Source organism: Chanodichthys erythropterus, chromosome 20 (genome assembly GCF_024489055.1).
Source record: "Chanodichthys erythropterus isolate Z2021 chromosome 20, ASM2448905v1, whole genome shotgun sequence".
NCBI lineage: Eukaryota > Metazoa > Chordata > Actinopteri > Cypriniformes > Xenocyprididae > Chanodichthys > Chanodichthys erythropterus.
In genome coordinates this window covers 8,070,731-8,087,138 of record NC_090240.1, presented here as the reverse complement: position 1 = coordinate 8,087,138, position 16,408 = coordinate 8,070,731, and the positions used below count along the sequence as shown (strand labels likewise).

General features: G+C 36.5%; 1 protein-coding gene across 2 annotated transcripts in view; it reads right to left on the bottom strand.

Moving 5' to 3' along the window:
• Positions 1-16,345, bottom strand: part of epm2a (EPM2A glucan phosphatase, laforin) — a 30,193-nt gene extending 13,848 nt beyond the window's left edge. The window contains exons 1-3 of one of the 2 annotated variants that reach the window (XM_067371980.1): positions 15,959-16,345; positions 3,152-3,326; positions 2,237-2,266 (exon numbers count right to left, since the gene is read on the bottom strand). In XM_067371980.1, coding sequence (XP_067228081.1) covers positions 2,237-2,266; positions 3,152-3,326; positions 15,959-16,127 — 374 coding nt within the window. In that variant the 5' untranslated portion in view covers positions 16,128-16,345. The remainder of the gene's footprint in view (positions 1-2,236; positions 2,267-3,151; positions 3,327-15,958) is intronic. The other variant, XM_067371981.1, reaches the window with a different exon arrangement.
• Between the last annotated feature and the right edge of the window lie 63 nt (positions 16,346-16,408).

Below are 16,408 nucleotides of genomic sequence, written 5' to 3'. Positions count from 1 at the left end.
AACCATAGGTTCAGTAGGGTGGAGGGTGGATGATTTTTTTTTTAACAGTGGATTCAGGTGACGTTAGAGCTGCTGATTATTATCATTATACTGTAAATGTTTGGCTTTCTAAAACACTGTAAAGTAGACCGAGACACTATATCACAACTAAAGAGAAACTTGAGTCCCCTTTAAAGTTCAGGTCAATGCACAGACTTTTTCTTTGTTCAATTTACACACTGAACATGGATTGGAGCTCTTATTTTTGAACTCTCAAAGTGCAACAGATTAATGAAATTATCTTTAAAATGTACAAAAGCTAAAACTGGTCACTAGAAGATATCATAATGATAAAATCATTTATCTATATAAATCCGTGGGCAAAATAAGAATCTAGATAAGGTTTGTCCAAGAAGATGCTAGATTTGTTTCTAAACCTTTGAAAAAATTCTCAAGTTCTCAAGGTGGGGAAATTACTAAATCTAATGACCAAATCCCTAAATTAGGGGGTGGGATGTGCAGGGGGGTGTAGCTGCATGACCCCTGACCCCACTAGACAGTCCAAAGTCCACCAATCTCACAAAATACTGTAGGAATCACTGTATATGATCTCAAAATAAAAGTTATTAAAATACCTAAAATACGTGCATGTAAAAGTATATTCGCTCAAGGACAAAAAAAAAGGACTTTAACAGATATACAACTTCTGTGCTATTTCAAATTATGGCAGAGGACAAAATTTTCATTGAATAACGACTTCAATTTTGGTCTTTTCCTCAATCAAGCTCTCAGATTGCTTCAGAAGAAAAGTTGGGACAATCTTTATTTTTTCTTAGAAAGTCATACAGGTTTGGAAAGTGCAGGTGAGTAAATTATTTTTTCAGGTGAATTATTTCTTTTAAGAAGTGCTGACACCCCTTACCCAATTAAAGTCTCTCTGTGTTTTCCTCTATTTTGTCCATTTTTACTTTCTTTGCTAGAGATGACGGTGCATTCTGTCATAGGAAGACATAGCATCTCTGCCCTCTTGGAGATACACCAGCCTCTTTGACACTGTAAATCTGTCATTACTCTAATGGATTCCCCTTCACCAGACTCAATGACCCAGTCTTACTTTTATCCGCCTCCACTTTCAACTTTTCTGCCTGTAGAACAAGGTCAGAGGTCAAACGAAACAAGCACTTAGAGCTCACTGCCAAAGGACTCCAGAGATTCAGAATCATTGAGCTAATTACACAGCGCTGTTGAAACCACACACACACACACACACACACAGTTAAAAAGAAAGCAAGGCCAAAAAAAAAAAAACTAATCAAATGCTTCTGGGTAATTAGATGTTACTATCTGTGGACTTGCCACATGCTTCAAGTTAAGTTGAATTTACAGAGTAAATTTATTCTTAACCAGGTGTTAATTGAGACACTTTACTTTGATTCAGAGGTTTTCCTTTTTAATAAAACTTGTGTATCTGTGTACCAGGTTATCTGCCTCTGTGTCTTTTTTCTGGGCGTTTTGCATTTGTTGTAGTTCTACCAAAGACTATGCACTAACAAGAAGCGAAACTCAATAGAAAGTTCCATTGCAACACCGGCGCCCAGCGGCAGCCCTGCGTTTCCGCCATTTTGCTGTGAAAGCGACTCATTGATCCACTAGTTTCTATGGCAATATCAGCTGCAATATAGTATATAAAGTATATAAAAGCTAAAATCCAACCTGAATGATGACAATACAGAATAAAATACTATCACTAGTGATCATCAAATCCTTTTAACAGTTTATTTTACAGACTTTGTGTTTAAGTCTTCCACTTTTTCACAAAACCTTTGCTCTCTAGAAACCCAGTCAGTTTGGGTCCAAATTCTTTTAAGTATTAGCATTATAAACTGAATTAATACCAACATATGAAATTAAATTAAGGACATGCATCAGAAAAATTGTAAATGTTGGACAATAATTATATAACAGAAAATAACTGTGTTTTTGCAGTGTTGTATGTTAAAGCAAAAGTGTCCAAAAGTGGGAATTATGTGATAATGGACACAGCAATGCATCATGTATTATAAGATCATTATGTTTGTAGGGTGATCCATTAAAACATACAATATATATTTCAATTCAGATAGTGGAGTAATACTATTTCTATCTATATTGTTCACTGCAAACATGATGATCTTAAATGTATTCATTATTAATTTACTATTAATAAATGTGTAAAGATGCATAACATGGAAATACTTAATAAAGTAGGCTACGTTACCTCAGATGGATGAATGGTTGGATTCCACAACTGGTAAAATAAAACATATAAGACAATACAACATTTACTGTTTATTACGCCAGAATGAGAGTATTTCCTAGCCATATCGGCCTAGAAAATCGCAACTTTTAATTTTCTGTCGGTCTTAGTACACGATGTAACTATAGAAGAGTCAAGTTTTAAATAGGAAAAATATTGAAACTCTTTGGAAATTTTTGAGCGAGATGCTAACGGTCTAATCAGATTCAATGAACTATGCTAAGCTATGCTAAAAGTGGTACCGCCAGACCCGGAGATCGGCTGATTGGATTCGAAACCGGTAAAACTCAACTGTTTAACTCTAGGGGAGTTGGAAAATGAGCCTATTTTCGAAAAAGGTGGAGTGTTCCTTTAATATCCGTAGCAGAGTTGATAGTTACGGCAGGTTCAATTGATTACTGTATGATTTATTTGATCTGCCATAATACAGTGATTCTGTCAAGATATTATAAATAATTGTATTTATTGTAATTGTATTTCATATACATAAATTTAGCAACAAACTTAAAATGTATTGGTTCTATAGATATAATCAACAAACTTTAATGAAGTTTTTATATTTTCGCATAGTTTTTATTTTGATTATGTCATTCACAATGCTTCATCCGTCTTGTACCTTTGTCTTTTTGTCTGATTTTCAAATACTTTTTTGCTTCAAATCAAAGTTTGTAGTGTTGTGATTCACCTAGCAGCTGGTTGGTTTGGTTCATTGATTATAATGCTTTAACTTTTTCAAAATCCCTATGGGAAAAATTAATTGAAAAAAAAAAAAAAAACTTCCAGAACCAGCGCAGCTGAAAAAGTGGGCAGCCACTAACACGCTCTATGGGGATGACTTTAGAACACATGACGGATGGGAAATGCATTCACACATACTGAGAGAAGTGGATGGCCTGCTGTCCCGCTACGCTGAAGTAGAAGTTGGTGGTGTGTTTCATCTCATCTGTGTGGCCCGTCTCCTCGATCCAGTGACCAATAGGGTGGCAGTATACCCCGTCTACCATGTTACTGTCGTCATACACACACTGCCGGTCATGATGGGGTCCACTGCCTAGATAGACACAAGTCAATCACAACACTTCTCAATTACATTTGTACACTAATGGGTCAATGACAAACTAGGATAAATGATGATGAAAAAAAATATTGTAAAAAGTTTTTAGATTTCCATTTCAACAAAATGTTTTATTTAAATGGATAGTTCACCCAAAAATGAAAATTTTTATTATTAGGTGTATATGACTATCTTCTTTCAGATGAACACAATCAGAGATACAGCGCATCCGGAAAGTATTCACAGCACTTAGCTTTTTCCACATTGTTATGTTACAGCCTTATACCAAAATGGCTTAAATTATTTATTTTCCTCAAAATTCTACAAACAATACCCCAATGACAATGTGAAAGAAGTTTGTTTAAAATCTTTGCAAATTTATTTAAAAAAAAGAAAAAAAGAAAAAGAAAATCACATGTACATAAGTATTCATAGCCTTTGCCATGACACTCAAAATTGAGCTCAGGTGCATCCTTGAGATGTTTTTACAACTTGACTGAAGTTCACCTGTGGTAAAGTCAGTTGAATGTACATGATTTGGAAAGGCACACACCTGTCTATGTAAGGTCCCACAGTGCATGTCAGAGCACAAACCAAGCCATGAAGTCCAAGGAATTGTCTCTAGACCTCTGAGACAGGGTTGTATCGAGGCACATATCTGGTACAGAAACATCTCTGCACCACTGAAGATCCCAATGAGTACAGTGGCCTCCATCATCCGTAAATGGAAGAAGTTTAGAACCACCAGGACTCTTCCTAGAGTGGGCCGCCCGGCCAAACTGAGCGATCGTGGGAGAAGGGCTTGAGTCAGGGAGGTGACCAAGAACCCGATGGTCACTCTGACAGAGCTCCAGCGTTTCTCTGTGGAGAGAGGAGAACCTTGCAGAAGATCAACCATCTCTGCAGCACTCCACCAATCAGGCCTGTATGGTAGAGTGGCCGGATGGAAGCCACTCCTCAGTAAAAGGCACATGACAGTCGGCCTGGAGGACTCTCAGACCATGAGAAACAAAATTCTCTGGTCTGATGAAACTGATTGAACTCTTTGGCCTGAATAGCAAGCATCATGTCTGGAGGAAACCAGGCACTGCTCATCACCTGATACCATCCCTATAGTGAAACATGGTTTGATAAAATTTGATAAACATATTGAGAGAATATCAAAAACAATACAACGAAATTTAAATTGTTTCAAAATAATCCGACATTACATTCCGAACCAGGCAGCCATGCTGTACATGCATGTTATGATCTTTTCTCATATTTCATACTGCATGACAGCATGGGCCCAGGCAGCACCCTCAGCAATAAAGCGCATTGGTTCACTTTACAACCAAGCAATGAAAATTATGGATAGAAAACCTATTCGCTTTCATCACTGCTACATTTTTAAGAAATATAATTTATTAAGTTTTGAAAGTTTCAGCAATTTATGTTTTCTCAAATTGTTATTTAAGTGCATCAATAATTTGGCTCCGGAACCCCTGAGTACATTTATCCAGAGACCAAACAGCAGTAGAGTGACAAGAGGTCCATCAAATCAAAACTGTAAAATCCCACAGTGCAGAACATCTTTTGGCAAATCAGCCTTTTCTTACAGGGCTTGTAAACTGTGGAACTCATTGCCCACAGAGATTAAGATCATTTCTGAGTTTAAAATGTTCACCTCTAGGCTTAAGGCTTGGCTGAAAACAAACCAAAATTGTACCCATTTTGTAGATGTCTGAACGTGAATAAGTGAGTTTTGAACATGTAAAATGGCATTGTGTATTTTTTCTTAGAACTGAATATTGTGTTTTTATAGTAGAAAGGCCCATCCAGGGACGGGAGTTGAAAATTAGCACTTGCTATAAACTCTATGTGCATCACATCGGCTGCAAACTTTGTTCTGTAACTATGTTTGACTGCATTGTCCCTGTCAAATAAACAAATAAAAAAATAAAAAAATAAATAAAAATGACAAAAATAAAATAAAAATTTTCCCCTCGTTTTTTATTGTTAATACATTTTCAAAGATTTCAAACAAACTTCTTTCATGTTGTCCTTATGGGGTATTGTTTGTAGAATTTTGAGGAAAATAATGAATTTAATCCATTTTGGAATAAGGCTGTAACATAACAAAATGTGGAAAAAGTGAATACTTTCCGGGTGCACTGTATATTAAAAAATATCCTGGCTCTTCCAAGCTTTATAATGTGAGTGAATGATGCTCGAGATTTTGAAGTTCAAAAAAAAGCATCCATCCATCATAAAAGTAATCCATGCGACAAAACTCAAGCTCCTTTTCTCTTATATGGAAATCCTCCGACATTTCTCTTTAAAAATTCCTGTTTAGCCTTCTAATTTGTGACCGGTGTTTTGTTTTGCTTTCTGCACTTTCATGATTGTCACTGTGTCATGTGACAGGTCAAAGTTCACTCTTCCGCTGTAATCAACTCACGTAAGGAAGCCAGCGATTATAGTTTATAAAGTTATAAATATGGATATTTTTCTTACAAAAATGCATCAATTCACTTCAGAAGGCATTTATTAAACCCCTGAAACCGTATGGATTACTTTTATGATGGATGGATGGATGGATGTGTTTTTTTGGGGCTTCAAAATTTCGGTTACCATTCACTCCCATTATAAAGCTTTGAAGAGCCAGGATTTTTTTTTTTTTTTTTTTTTTTTTAATATAACTCAAATAACTCTTTAAATAAAACACAATGAATGTGTTTGTCTGAAAGAAAAAAGTCATATACACCTAGGATGGCTTGAGGGTGAGTAAATCATAGGGTAATTTTCATTTTTGGGTGAACAAACACTTTTAATGACTTTAAAACAAAGTCCTTTTAAGACAAGTCATTTCACTCGGCGGCCATCTTTGAAACGCCTCTCGGGCATCCTGGGCATCCAGTGCCCAAGGAAGTCGACCGGAAGTTGAAGTCGGCCGCGTGCCGCCATCTTGTAGCAGAACTTCACTTGCGTTAGCATCCCATTGACTCCCATTCATTTTGGCGTCACTTTGACAGTGAATAACTTTACATCTGAGGCGTTTAAAGACTCCGTTTGTCCATTATTTATTTCCAAAGATACACGACAATGTATAAAGGGCTCCATTACCTTCTATGTTACATTATGGCCCCGTAGAAACAGTTTTTGTAAAAAATAAGCTAAAGATTGCATCATAACCACTCGACTCTCTGTTCCACAGTAGAGAAATTACCATACAGTCAGGAGGAGAAGCTCGCAGACAATCGGGGAGATTATCTTAATATGGCGTACTGGCGTTACATTTTAAAATACTATACAAAATAATTAATCAGAATACTTACTCCTGCTCACTCACGCCAAAGAACTCCCCGCTCAAGCTCGCCATCTCTGCAAGATTAACGATGGCAGTTTGCACGCACAGCTACTAGAAGATTTACATCTGTCAGACAGGTTGCTGTCGTCATCAAGCTTAGTGTGAGTCTGCGCGTAAGAAATGGAAGTGCTAAAAATCGCTAAAAATGGGCTTCACTTGACTCAATTGAGTTCCAATGGGGTCGCTGTGTCCATTTCTTTTACTGTCTATGTGGGCATCATGCAATCTCTTTGAATGAGGAAACATCATGTGTTTTAAAATGTCATGTTATGCAACATCGTATAAAGTAACATTTCAGTTACACTTTGAATACGTGTAAAATGCACACATACATTTTTTAATTTTTGAAAATGAATATCACAAATAATATTATCTTTTCATTTGAAATGTTATGTTCCATGTTATAAAAAAAAAAAAAAATTCTTATATTTTTAAGAGACTGCTGACCAACTTTGGTTGAGCAGACAAACATTTGTTAAATATTCAAGTATTTTTCAAAGAGACATTCTTCATTATGATCTCAAGATGGTTATAGTTATCACCTTGACATTTTAACTGTAAGCCACACAAGTACTCAACAATAATTTTATCTCAGAAATTGAAAAAATATTCATGATAAAAGACATAGAGTATTCATTCAGGTTCATTATTAATGGCATTTTAATGCATTTTTGAGGACGTTCAATGCATGAATTAATGAATATTTGACCCAAACACATTTCTAATCTACTATGTGTCAATGAATTATTTAACTTAATCATTTACACTTGCACTAAAAGCAATAACTCTCTTCTTTCATCTTAATTATACAGATCTGGATAAGAATTTTAACAATGGAAAGACACATTTGTTTCATGCTTCATATAAAGTTTCTGGACCTTTTGAGGTTTTTAAAATTCACATTATTGTCCCTTTTGTGCTTTTTGTGTAAGCCTTTCACTTCTGAGGGGCAAGGTCAATACCCAATTAAATTAGCGAGTGTTGTTCAGACTCAGGAGGTCACCTGTTCCTGACCTCTGAGAGTTCACAAGGCTAAGGGTTCCTGTCATTAATTCAGCCACTTCCTGTAATGGCTGTAATTCTGCATAATTTTGATGGTCAAGCCATAAGCTTGATTCATAATATACTAAACATTCAAATGAGTCCTTGCACTGATAAAAGTGTAGCAGAGCTCTCAGCGCTGCCTCAGTCCTACATGTTACGCACTTGTAATGAGGGAGAGCATATGAGTTCCTGAACTCGTTTTCGTCCCAATCTCACATTAATCCTGAAAGTACGTGGGGGGTTTGTTATTTGCCCGACATTTATCATCCCACCCCGCTGCTGTCGCCCTTTCAACCGCTGGGCTGATGAGAGTCCTCACAGCTGCAGCCCACACAGAAAACACGCTCTTCACGCCGACTCATGTAGCATGAACAAAACCTAAGCAGTTATTATGCTCACAAACATACATTACACACTGTATACTTCATGAGTATATATATATATATATATATATATATATATATATATATATATATATATATATATATATATATAAAATAGGTTCAGGCTTGAGTTTGGCGGTCTTAAAACAATATTTCCCAACAAAGCCAAAATGCAGGAGGTATGCCAACGCTGAAATGAATTTTTATTGAAATTTGATGGATTTGACGTTCAGATCTAAAATCTCATTTATAAAATGGATTGTTCTGACTCTTACTTCTAATTGGACGGTTTAACATTAAAATGCTAATATATTTATGTTAATGTGCCATGTTGCTATGATTCATGGTAACCATAAAGAGCCTACAGTTAAGATAATCAACTATAGGTACATTTATTTCATTACTAATATTAATACATGTAACTATTTATGAAATTTTAAGGGCCATTCACACAGAGCAAGTTCTTTAAAAGTCGTGTCATGCTGCAAAAGATACGTGACATTAAACGTCATTTTAAAGCATGTAAAAAACTACGGAAAAGCAGTGCAGTGAAATGAAAAACAACGCAAAGTCTAAAGACACCTTTTAAAAAAGACGAACTTATAACTTAAAATCTGCAAGCCCCGCCTTCTGAAAAGCACACTGTGCTCTGATTGGTCAGCTGGAGTGTTGTGATTGGTGTACCTTACCATAACCGCCAGTTTCAACACACTACTAACTAACTCAACCAGGCCCCGCCCCTTTATTCTGCGTATGAATTATTTAAATGAGGAATATTGTGAAGAAAACTCAAGACTACAATGGAGTTCAGAAACAGTGACACTGATATAGAGAATAATTCCCACTGGAGGGACTTTGCAGAGCTTTTTCATGCTCAAACAGCAACATTAACTTGAGCTACACGTTTTCAGAGCGTCATGTCAAGCGCAGGATGCTGCAAAAGAGTGCAACGTTCAAACGTCTGTCGAGCACGTTTATACAGAGAACAATGGAAAAGCAGCCAAGTCGAACACAAAGTCTCATTCAGAATGTGTTTTTGCATTTAAAAAGGAACAAGGAGCATTTTTTAAATGTTGTACTTCTTTCAACTTGAGCGCCATGTTTTTAGAACAGTGGCTGCGTCTGAAATCGCGTGCTTATTTATTAAGTAATTACTTTGCGACCTAAAAAAGTGTTCTATATAGTATGAGTGTGTGTAGTATGAATGTAAACCGGACCTACTGTACTACATTTGCCATGTTGTCATTATCACATGACCTACTAGCGTCAGCTGTGTCGCTTCGCTGCCATTCATAATCCTCTCCCGTGGCCTCATGTGATAGTAAAGTGTCCACACTTCAGAATCTCACCGGAAGTAGTAGGTCATCCGGGGACTTTTTGCCTGCTCTTTTATGAGTACCCTTACGAAAAAAGAAGTTTATTTAAGTGTGCTATTAGCATACTTAATTTAAACTAAAAAATAAGAAAGTATACTTTCAGTCTACTTTTTATATACTTCTCAGAAATATACTTTATATACTATTCAGAAATATACTTTATGTACTTCTGAGAAATATACTTAAAATTGCAATTAAGTATGCTTGACTTATACTGACAGAAAAGTCAATTATATTTGGCCAATACTTGGACTCAGTCTTTGATCGAGATATACTTAAAAGTATATTTATAAAAGTATAGTATAAAAGTACATTATTTGAAAAATATTGATTTATAAAGAAAACAGATATATTCCTAATTCCGAGTATCTGAATTTTTGTGTAGGCTAGTCCACTGGTAGTGTACATAGGAATTTACTTAAAATCTACTTCCCTCTTACCTCGCCATTGATTAAATTTTCAGGCTAAATACGGTAGGGGGCGCTGTTACGCATCTTCTGAAAGAGTACAGAATCTCTGGAACAAAATGCAGGAAAAGAAGAAGCTAAAACAAGCGATAGAAGATTACTCATGCAAATATAAAATAAAGTGTTCATCAAACCTTAAACAGCATGTAAATAAAAATTGCCAAATGTTATGTGGACTATGAGGACTATGAAGCGGTGTTTATATGGACTCTATCTACTCCACCTGTGTTTGATCATCGTTCTGAATCCCATTCGGACATAGTCTTTGACAAAAATGCAATTTTCTCAGCTTTTTATTTAAAATGTTACCCACATTTAAGTGTTAATAAAAAAGGATTCATGAAGCTAGTATAAAATGTTTTTAAAATTGAAAGAGTTCAAGTACAGTTAAAGGTGTTTCAAGTATAAAATATAATACCTAAATAGGAACATAGTAGTATACTTAAAGTGCAAAAATAACATATAAAAAGTAAACTATAAGTGTGATGTTATGTTCACTTAAAGAAACCTTACAATACCTGCACTAAACTAGTAGTTTACTGATAGTATATTTCAAAGTGTACTTTTATATACTAAAAATGTACTACTAGTATTAAAATAGTAAACTACTAGTATACTTATAAGTTCATTTGTAGTACAGATGCAGTACAAATGAGAAACAAAGCTGTGAACTAGTTGTGTACTTAACTGTTACACTTATAGTACATTTAAATGTATACTTCATTTGGGCCAATTTAGTCCCAAGCGGTATTAAGAAATGTGCCGATTCAGGCTGCGGCCCCTTTAATTGCTCGCACTCTCCGCCCCCTCCCGAGCTCTCGACTCTATCATTGCATAAACAAAGTTCACACAGCTAATATAACCCTCAAAATGGATCTTTACAAAGTGTTTGTCATGCAGCATGTTTAATTGCGTAAGTATGGTATTTATTTGGATGTTTACATTTGATTCTGAATGAGTTTGAGGCTGTGCTCTGTGGCTAACGGCTAATGCTAAACTGTTGGAGAGATTTATAAAGAATGAATTTGTGTTTATGACTTATACAGACTGCAAGTGTTTAAAAATGAAAATAGCAACGGCTCTTGTCTCCGTGAATACAGTAATAAACGATGGTAACTTTAACCACATTTAACAGTACATTAGCAACATGCTAACAAAACATTTAGAAAGACAATTTACAAATATCACTAAAAATATCATGATATCATGGATCATGTCAGTTATTATCGCTCCATCTGCCATTTTTCGCTGTTGTTCTTGCTTGCTTACCTAGTTTGATGATTCAGCTGTGCAGCTCCAGACGTTAATACCAGCTGCCCTTGTGTAATGCCTTGGACATGAGCTGGCATATTCAAATATTGGGGTCATACATATTAATGATCCCGACTGTTACGTAACAGTCGGTGTAATGTTGAGATTCGCCTGTTCTTCGGAGGTCTTTTAAACAAATGAGATTTATATAAGAAGGAGGAAATGATGGTGTTTGAGACTCACTGTATGTCATTTCCATGTACTAAACTCTTGTTATTTAACTATGCCGATGTAAATTCAATTTTCAATTCGATGGCACTTTTAAAATAGTACACTAACAAGTTTACTACTAGTACATTGATACTAAGTATATTTTAAAAAATATACTTTAACATTACTTAAATACTTGATAAAATGAACTTGAAGTATACTTCTTTTTCGTAAGAGTACTGTGAATTTGGACATACCACTCAGCTCATATACTGTTTTCCTCCTACAACTATATAGAAAGGAACAATGGAAAAGCAGTCCAGGAAAATGCAAAATACATTCTGTGTGTAACGACCCCTTAGTGTGTTTTATATTACTGCTCTGATGCATGAGAGTGAGTAAATATTTTTAAATGATAAAATATAACAATCTACAAATATGCATTAGGCTACTCTCATTCCATCCAGTCTCAGCCGGTCCTCTCTGAACTAGAAGTGGATCATATAACATTTCCTCTTATGCTTCACATCTAGGTCAAATACAGAAAAAGGTGCAGAATTAGAACCTACTGAAGTGAAAAGGCCAATATGTGCTATAAACCAAGTCTGTCCCTCTCTGGACTGATACACCTCACTGATCAGAGTACTGTTATCTCAACTGGAGGACTATCAGTTCATGCTTGCTTACCTGAGGCACACTCAGAGCCAATTCACCTGCTACAGTTTGCAATCAGCAAGCATCATTTCAATCAGCAAAACACATCTCGACACAATCAACATCTCGGCTGTTTTCATATGAGACAGTGTGAATAGACAAGAAACCAGCAAACAATGGCTCAATCAAAACCTCAGTCAACAGACGGCATGAGCACTGGAGCAGATCGTCGATTTGTCACACAGAGGCGTATTCATTCAAATGAGAAACATGAGTCAGGTGAGGACGACAGCTTGAGTTCTCTGACAAAGCAGATCATGTTCAGGTTTCAATGTTCCTTCATTTTTCATCACTTTGAAATATTTGCTGCTTGGCTCCCAAAGCAAAGTTTAAAGTTTGATCTCATGACAGTGAAATACTTCTCAACAAGTTTCATTCTGTGCAAAAAAAAACAACAAAAACAAAACAAACATAACAAGACAATGTGACAAAAGACATTAACAGAAATATAAGCTGGACAACATTTCTATATTACTATATCAGGTATTCCAACCCTGCACAAATAAAACTGCAGAATATCGATCATAAAACTAAAATATCTTACTAATATTATTGGGAGATATAGAGTGATAATAACTGATATCACTTCCACATCACTTCGCCAAATGTTTTCAGTTATTTCAAAAGGTCCTTACAGCCTACAACTGCAAAAGAACCAAAACCCACAAAGATACCGACCAAGCAAATAAATATAGTAAACAATAGGATGAAAACGACAAATTATTGTCATGGTTTTTGCCACAAAAAAAAAAAAAAAACTGCTCTGATGAATTAATCAGTAAAACAGTTTAGCAACTCAAGATACGTGACTCACCAGCAGGTAATAATTGTGCGGTTCTTGAGATAAACTTATAGTTTCGCTATTAATTGAGCCACTGCTGCCCTTAGAGACACACAGATCAGGTAGGCTAATTCACATATGCTGCTTATTCTCTCTCTCTCTCAACTGCGTTAATAACTTTATCAATGGTATTATTCTGCTATCAAGGCTCAAGCCTTCGTTACTGAAATTATGTTTTGGAATTAGCAGGTGGAGGTGTGGTAACTGTAGTTTAATAGGAATAATTGACTCCGGGCTGTTGAATTCTTATAAAATAATGAGATAATAACCACCTCTGGTGTTCATTATTTTCTAAGAATTCAATGGCCCGTCGTCAATTATTCCTTATATATATATATATAATGTATGAGCAATATCACACTCGTAGCCGAGCGATATGGCTGTATATCAGAGCTGATATACAGCTGATATACAGCCATATCGCACGGCTACGAGTGTGATATTGCGTTTATACAACACTTCGACGGCACGAGTGTGTAAACAAATAAAAAAACAACGGAGTGTCTTTAAAAACCTCTTTTGTGCAGCACTACTTCCTTCCGCCACGGATTCAAATCTCAATTTGACAGTTGGACCAAGCCTCCGTTACTAATTCTAAAACGTCACTTTAGAACTAGTAACAAAGTAATGTTCAGTGGCTTCATTTAAACTCTCTGTACTAAATTTTGTAAAGAATGACAGAGAGTGAGTATTACCTGTCTGATATATTGCATTACATTCATTCTTCAAGTTGATCTCCATAATATCATATCCATTATAAAAGTCTGTTTGAATGTCCGCTGAGGAAAGCGATCTTGTATTTGTCCTTTGTTTTTGGGTTTTTTTTGTTGTTGTTTTTTTTACAGCTATCGGAATTTTCTAAAACATCCATAACACCAAAAATTCCTTTCAATTTAAAAGTCTCTAGTGACTGAGACTGAGACAGACTCATTCTCCTGTAAAGTGTTGCCGCCATCTAATGGCGTATGTAACTTTCACTCAATCCATATTACGCACTAATGGACTTTATTTATATAAAATAATATTTATTGAACAACAAATAAACACAATTGTACAGTTCAGTCAAGCGTAAAGCACAGGTTATATATATATATAAAAAAACTATAGGTCACCCTTTACGCTTGTATGTGCGTTTTTACCATAGACTGTACAACAAGTAGTATTTCTAAAAATTACGGTTGATTTGATCGGCCGCCATGACGATCACTTCAAGCGGAGTGATACAAAAGGTGAAAAGGTAGGAGGAGTGCTGTTATCACTGAAATATCGCATGGTTATCAGCCAATCAGATTCGAGAACCAGACAGAACTGTTGTATAAATAAGTAAATAAATATATATTATATATATATATACACAGAGAGCAGGCATAACATTATGTAAGTTGCTAGGTGGAGCCTCCATGTATCGGATTTGTTTGTTCAGCACATCCCACTGATGCTCGATTGGATTGAGATCTGGGGAATTTGGAGGCCAAGTCAACACCTCAATCTCGTTGTGCTCCTCAAACCATTCCTGAACCATTTTTGCTTTGTGGCAGGATGCATTATCCTGCTGAAAGAGGCTACAGCCACCAGGGATGGGAATACTGTTTCCATGAAAGGGTGTACATGGTCTGCAACAATGCTTAGGTAGGTGGTAGTACATGTCAAAGTAACATCCACATGGATGGCAGGACCCAAGGTTTCCCAGCAGAACATTGCCAAAGTATCACACTGCCTCCACCAGATTGCCTTCTTCCCATAGTGCATCCTGGTGCCATGTGTTCCCCAGGTAAGCGACGCACATGCACCCGGCCATCCACGTGATGTAAAAGAAAACGTGATTCATCAGACCAGTCCAACTTCTTCCATTGCTCCGTGGTTTTGATGCTCACGTCCCCACTGTTGCCGCTTTCGGTGGTGGACAGGGGTCATCATGGGCACCCTGACTGGTCTGCGGCTATGATGAGCCCCATACGCAACAAACTGCGATGCACTGTGTATTCTGACACCTTTCTATCAGAACCAGCATTAACTTCTTGAGCAATTTAAGCTACAGTAGCTCGTCTGCTGGATCAGACCACACAGGCCAGCCTTCGCTCCATGTGCATCAATGAGCCTTGCCCGCCCCTGACCCTGTCACCGGTTCACCACTGTTCCTTCCTTGGGCCACTTTTGATAGATACTGACCACTGCAGACCGGGAACATCCCACAAGAGCTGCAGTTTTGGAGATGCTCTGACCCAGTCCTCTGGCCATCACAATTTGGCCCTTGTCAAACTCATTTAAATCCTTATGCTTGCCCATTTTTCCTGCTTTTATATATATATATATATATATATATATATATATATATATATATATATATATATGCATTTTAAGTAGTAGTCTGTTATATGAAGATCTCACTGATTTACAGTTCAAGATATCAGAAATTCATTTTACTTTTTGGCATATAAATATCAGAATCTGTACCAAATTACATATTTTTGCTCAGTTTGGGCCTCTGAATAAAATGGATGTTTTTACTTCTCTAGTATGAGCTCCATATTCTCACTATATCATAGTTTAAAAGCCTGATGTATGATACAAAACATAAAACAAATGCATTTTAGAAAAAAAAAGAAAAAAAATTGTATGAAGGTCCAAATAGATTTTCTGACTATTATTTCACATGTCAGGCTCTACATGGTTAATTTCTGTAAGATTTATGTCAATTGAAGTCGTAATTTCTTAAAAGCTATGGATGGATTTTAATACAGTTCGACACTGTAAACTGTAGTCTTCAAAGGTTAAACTGAAAGGGTTTATAACTTCGTGACCGTCAGTGTAAGTCAGACTGTGGAACATCAGCGCCATCCAGTGAGCAAAAACGTGTATTACATCGTGGACATTAGAGCGCTTATTTGTCTCATTCAAAAAAAAAAAAAAAAATCTTCCCTTTAAAGCTGTTTTAATATTCATTTGAAAGTGTGTTTGTATCGTCCTCACGACTTGCCCATTATCCTCACATACCTTCCCAAATGTAGTTCCCATCGACACGCTTTATAAACTTGAACCACAGCTGATCTGTGTGCGGTTCGGACAGATGCACGTCACCGATCCACAGACACGGTTCACAGCTGGACAGAACCGAGATGCTCGGATTCATCTTCACGGCTCGGTTCGGATCCCAGTGTCCCATCTCCGGCCGAGAGCCCAATACAAACACCTCGACATCTGAACATTCTGGTGTCAAAATAACACCAACCTGAACACAACCATGTCCTGTAAATACACAAAGGTGCTCTATAACTGGGACTGATCTTTATGTGTCTTCGGTCAATGACATTATAAATTGCTGCGCTAAAAATATACACGTTATTCTTGACATTTAAAACGATACAGTGGCTGAGAGGGGACACTAGTTTTCCGAAGAGAAACAAACTGATCCTGCAGGGGCGCTCCGCGGCTCAGAGAGGCCAA